Genomic DNA, 4917 nt, shown 5'->3' on the forward strand with positions numbered 1-4917 from the left:
GAATTGCTAAGGAAACGCATATGACCAGGAGGTCATAATTTTGGTACCTCAAGAGCATATGACCAGGAAGTCATAATTTTTGTACCTCAAGAGTCTGATGCAGGAGCATCCATACACCTCAGTGGAAAAAAAATTAGATAAAGAAGACACGTGGACAACCACATGGACAGCTAGGCCAACCTTGAACAAGATTCGGTTAATGAACTAATTTTAGTTAAAAAATCAATTAAAACTGAATGTATGTATAACAAGAATTTAAGAATTCATGAGTGAATCAAGAAAAGGGAGGAGAAAACCCTACGCGTATGTGAGAGAGAAAAATGTAGTTGTTGGAGAGTTTTGATCAAGGCTGAGATGCCTTAAAATTGTAATCTGAGTTTGTACATAATAAAAATGTGTTTTATGTGAACTTGTGTCTATGTATGTTTTTGCCTGAATTGTTTGCCAACGGTTTTTTTTTTTTTTTTTTTCTTCCTGGAACCATGGCGTTCTTATCAGATGTCTAGAGAGAATCATCTCATGCAGGTGCTCATGACAGGGAGTCATTTGTCAAAACTATTTATGATCTCAAATTTTAGAATGAATATTTGAAAGCACAGGTTCAAAGCTTTCATGTCCAGAATACTGAATCTGGCAGCCTAGAAGGGTACATTGAACAATCCAAAGAAACTTGTGTGGAAATCAGTCTAGATGCTCTTAGAAATTTGGAGAAACAAGATATCAGATATGAAGGAACGGGCGAATACACGGTAAAGGCTGCGGGATTGAAGACCCCAGTGGACCATTTGTTCCATAGTGGCACGGCAGCGGTCGTGGCCTACGAAGTTTCCCGCATATTGGCAATGAAGATGGACTTCCTCAAGCCCAAACCAAAGAAGGGCTTCAATTTTAATCCAGCGTCCGAATAATTTCTGGAACACTTGGTGGATACACAAACTGTGAAAGACAGAGATCAAGTCCTCGTGGTAATCAAGAGCGTGGGCGGATGAAGAACGATGACAACGTCATCATGCGTTGTCACCTGGTTTGTTCTGGTCTATTCTGGCGAGGGCCTTCAATATTCTAAATAAAGCAAGTGAGATCAGGGTGAAGTTGCGGATAGGCTTTGTGGGCCCATAACCCACAGGCCTCCAGAAAGATTTTATTGGGGAAATGGGATTTTGGGTTCGCCCGAAATCTCGTCACCATCACATAGGAAGGTAGAGATTTCCCACCCAAATATGGGATAGTTGATTTAACTCGTGTGAATTTGAATGAACATGCACCAAAAATGTATTTTATTAGTTTTAGCCTATTGTTAAATTACATCGGGTCTCCTTTTTTGTCCTCACATGACCCTCAAGAACCTTCATTAAAGAAACACATCTAAGAACATTGACAAAATAACACCATTTTAAATTTATAAGCCTTTACAGATAAGTGCCTATTATTCGTGGCATGTAAACATAAACAAATTGTAACTTCATATATTACTCATTAACATTGTAAATTAATACTTATTTGTTCTTAACAATGATAATAGGAGGGGCCCTATGGCTAGCTCAATTGGTCGAGTCTCTATTGTTAAAGCACTTTGCTATTGAGAGGCCACGAGTTCATAAAGCACTTTGCTATTGAGAGGCCACGAGTTCATAAAGCACTTTGCTATATTGAGAGGTGATGAGTTCAATTTTCTTAACACTCTCACGGTCCAAATATTACGTCTTTGTATCTGCTTGATAAAGCACTTTACTATTGAGAAGCGACTATAGTTCAATTCTCTTAACACTCTCAAGATCCAAATATTCTATTTTTGTATTTACTCGATACACATTCAGAATGATAAAAAAAATGATTATTAAGTTTAAAAATGGGAGTTATAGTTCATTCCTAGATACCCATTTCAAATGAAATAATCTTTGCAAAGTATTCTGAAACATAATTCATATATAGATAGAGGTCAATAAAATTTTGAAACTGTATATAGTTATATGCCATATTCACCGTGCATGCACGCTACTAGTGCATTGGGTAGAATAAGTGGATTTGACTTATGGGTTTGTCGATAATAAAGTCGGCAATGTGGAGTCCTCGAATGAGATAAATATCCGGTTCTTATTTTCTGTATTAGCACTTTAATTGGACACTCGGGTATTTACGGAACAAGGGAATGATAGAAAACAAGTATGGGTCATCAGTAAACAAAAGGTTCCATTCCACATTCCACATTAGTGACAGAACTAAACCTACCTCAGGGCACCCAACCCAATTTAGCAATGCATTGAAAACCCAATCCACTCACTTCCTTATATCCCCTCCTGAAATAGTTAAATCTTGTAGGTATTATTTCTTATATCCCCTCCTCAAATAGTTAAATATTGTGGGTATTATTTAACTGGATAGCATAACAGATCATGCTCACTTGCATAAATAATTAGTAACTTTTAGCTCCACTACGTGTCATACACATGCCCAATGAAAGTATTGGAAGGTAACCTCAACCAACTTTACTATCTTAGAATGTATCCAGCACCAACTCATTAACATCCAAAGAAAATATATAATGAGGGAAAATCACATAATTAAAATTATACACTTGCATTTCTTCACTCTTTTTAAGTGTAAACTCCATCATTCTACTCCAGAGAACAACATTATTTTCTGCTGCCTCCCATATATAGAGAGAAAATGGTTTTCAAAAGTTTGAATAACGTTATTTCCACCTATAGAAAAAGGAAATGGTTCCGAAAACTTCAACAATTATCCCTGTATGCTACAACATACTATAAAATAAAAAAGTTTGTTTAATTATAAAGTTCTCTCAATCAAATTCTAATATAAAATAAAAATGTTTGTTTAATTATAAAGTTCTGTCATCAAATTCTAATTTTTCAAATATATTATCATGTAAATATGGAACGGTCCAATCCTATGGAGCTCTGCCTTCTGTCATTTCAATCCAATGGAGCTCTAATTTAAATAGCCTACGTATGTAGCGTAAAGTGGCACGACGGTAACCTATCTGACAAGTGTTGTAAACGTGTCTGATGAGAAACAGAGTGGGAGAGAAGAAGGATCAACATGGAAATTCGTGACGTGACTTCCCACCGTGTTATTTTTCTATGAATCCATCCTCTGCTCATTACTTGCAGCATTCATCCCTCAACTTCCGAAAAAATTAGGGAATACAGGAAGATAAACGGTGCTTAGCCTTGGTGAATTCAACTGTATTGATACAGTGAAATAATCACTGGTAATTTGAATATGGCGGCAGATCTGAGATGGGGAGTTATTAATGTGGTGGTGTTGGTTATCTTGGCGGGTTTTCCCATGACCATACGGCAGGTCACTTCTGTAGAGTCCGATCAGAACAAGGCGGACAAATTAGCAGAAAACAGCAAGATTGGATATGTAAAGGAGAAGGCCGGAGAGGCTATGGAAACCAGTGAGAAGGCAGTCGAAGGGGCAGGTACAGCATCTTGGGATACAGTCAAAACTTGGGCCAACGTGGCCTCTGAGAAATTGCCTAAATCCTTCAGTTTCAAGAACACGGCAGAGCCAGCTTCCCAGTAAGACCTAGAATAGAAAATTTACCAGTAAGACCTAGAATAGAAATTTTATAACCTAGAATAGAAATTTTATATGGTCATGTTTAATTTCATTTAAATGCACAAATTCATGTTAACAATGTACACTGTGGGATTGATTAATTTGATTGCAAGAGTAACTGATCATCTGTTGATATTGTTGACAGTGATTCTCATGGTACATCTGAAACAGTGAAGGAAACAGCAACCAAGGGCTATGAAATTGGAAAGAAGGCAACCCAAGATGTTATAGACAATGCAGGCCACGCTGCACAGAAAGTAGGGCAGAAGATCAAACAGACTGTAGGGGAGCTCTAAACAAGTCCCCTTCATAGATATTTATCATTGATATCTTCAGAGCAATTTCTGCTCTGGTTACAGTGAGTCTCATTAGCGAATAACAGGGAGTGTTAGTGTGAGCATACCCACAAACAGATCTACCTCTGTTTAACAGTGATTCCTATTTGTAGCTGTATATGGTATCGGTATTTTCATCTTGTTAATCACTCTGTGCAAAGAAATGTGGACTTCTTTGCCCATCGATTCCTCAAATAATCCAGAGTTCTGTTTTGGGTTTCTCTTTTGAACTTTAAAGTTCTCTGTTTGTTTAATCTGAAACTAGCTTTTAATGGCTTCTTCCTAATCTATATATAAGTCAATTCCTTTGCGTTTTAGTTCTTGAAGTTAAAAATGATATCAATGATCTGAAATATGTTTTATTGAAGAATTAGCCCTACTCATTTATTAGTCTCTTTCTTATTTCCAAAAGGAAAGGGACTGTACTCTTGGTGAATTATAATATATTTTAGGCAAGCTTCCAAATTGGTAAGGTCTCCTGCTAAATAAATGTGGCAATGGAATGAGAATAAATTAGAGCATGTTTTCCAAAATAATACAATACAATGGCTATAAACAAGTATCTGCAATTTACAATTTATTGTTTCAATCTATTTTTGTAAAATAAAGGTATTGAACCCTACAATCAACAATCTTGATTGTTTTCTTAAATAAAGACTTTTAACAATTATTTGAAGAAAGACACTGAAATTGAACAGCAACGACATACAATTTCTGCTTTTCAACCTGATCCCTAATCGCCCAACAGATCATGTTACTGATGTGATTTAAAGTACTGCTATTCACTTTTATGTTCAGAACTGCATGTTAAGTGATCATATTGGTGTTTTAGAAAATCTTATGTTCAGAACTGCATATTAAGTGATCATATTGGTGTTTTAGAAAATCTGAACACTGTTGATTCAAATACTTCAATAAACTGAAAGAACATGTAATTAAGAAGGGGAAAAACTGCAAGAACTACATTTAGGAAGAGGGAAAAAACTGCAGTAGG

General features: G+C 36.2%; 1 protein-coding gene across 1 annotated transcript; it reads left to right on the top strand.

Annotated features, from left to right (window-relative positions):
* Positions 1-3019: 3019 nt before the first annotated feature.
* Positions 3020-4240, top strand: LOC149163543 (uncharacterized). The gene is made up of 2 exons (XM_089431773.1): positions 3020-3548; positions 3734-4240. The coding sequence occupies exons 1-2, from the start codon at positions 3244-3246 to the stop codon at positions 3882-3884; spliced, it is 456 nt and encodes a 151-aa protein (XP_089287899.1). The 5' UTR covers positions 3020-3243; the 3' UTR covers positions 3885-4240.
* The last annotated feature ends 677 nt before the right edge of the window (positions 4241-4917 follow it).

Source organism: Pinus tabuliformis, chromosome 5_1, assembly GCF_031772625.1.
Source record: "Pinus tabuliformis cultivar Carrire ecotype Pingquan chromosome 5_1, CPIR1, whole genome shotgun sequence".
Lineage (NCBI taxonomy): Eukaryota > Viridiplantae > Streptophyta > Pinopsida > Pinales > Pinaceae > Pinus > Pinus tabuliformis.

Bases quoted from the DNA above. Each gene is read 5' to 3' on its own strand.
- LOC149163543 (XM_089431773.1), top strand. From the start codon at position 3,244: ATGGCGGCAGATCTGAGATGGGGAGTTATTAATGTGGTGGTGTTGGTT. The intron at 3,549-3,733 runs GTAAGACCTAGA...TATTGTTGACAG, and splicing joins ACGGCAGAGCCAGCTTCCCA to TGATTCTCATGGTACATCTG.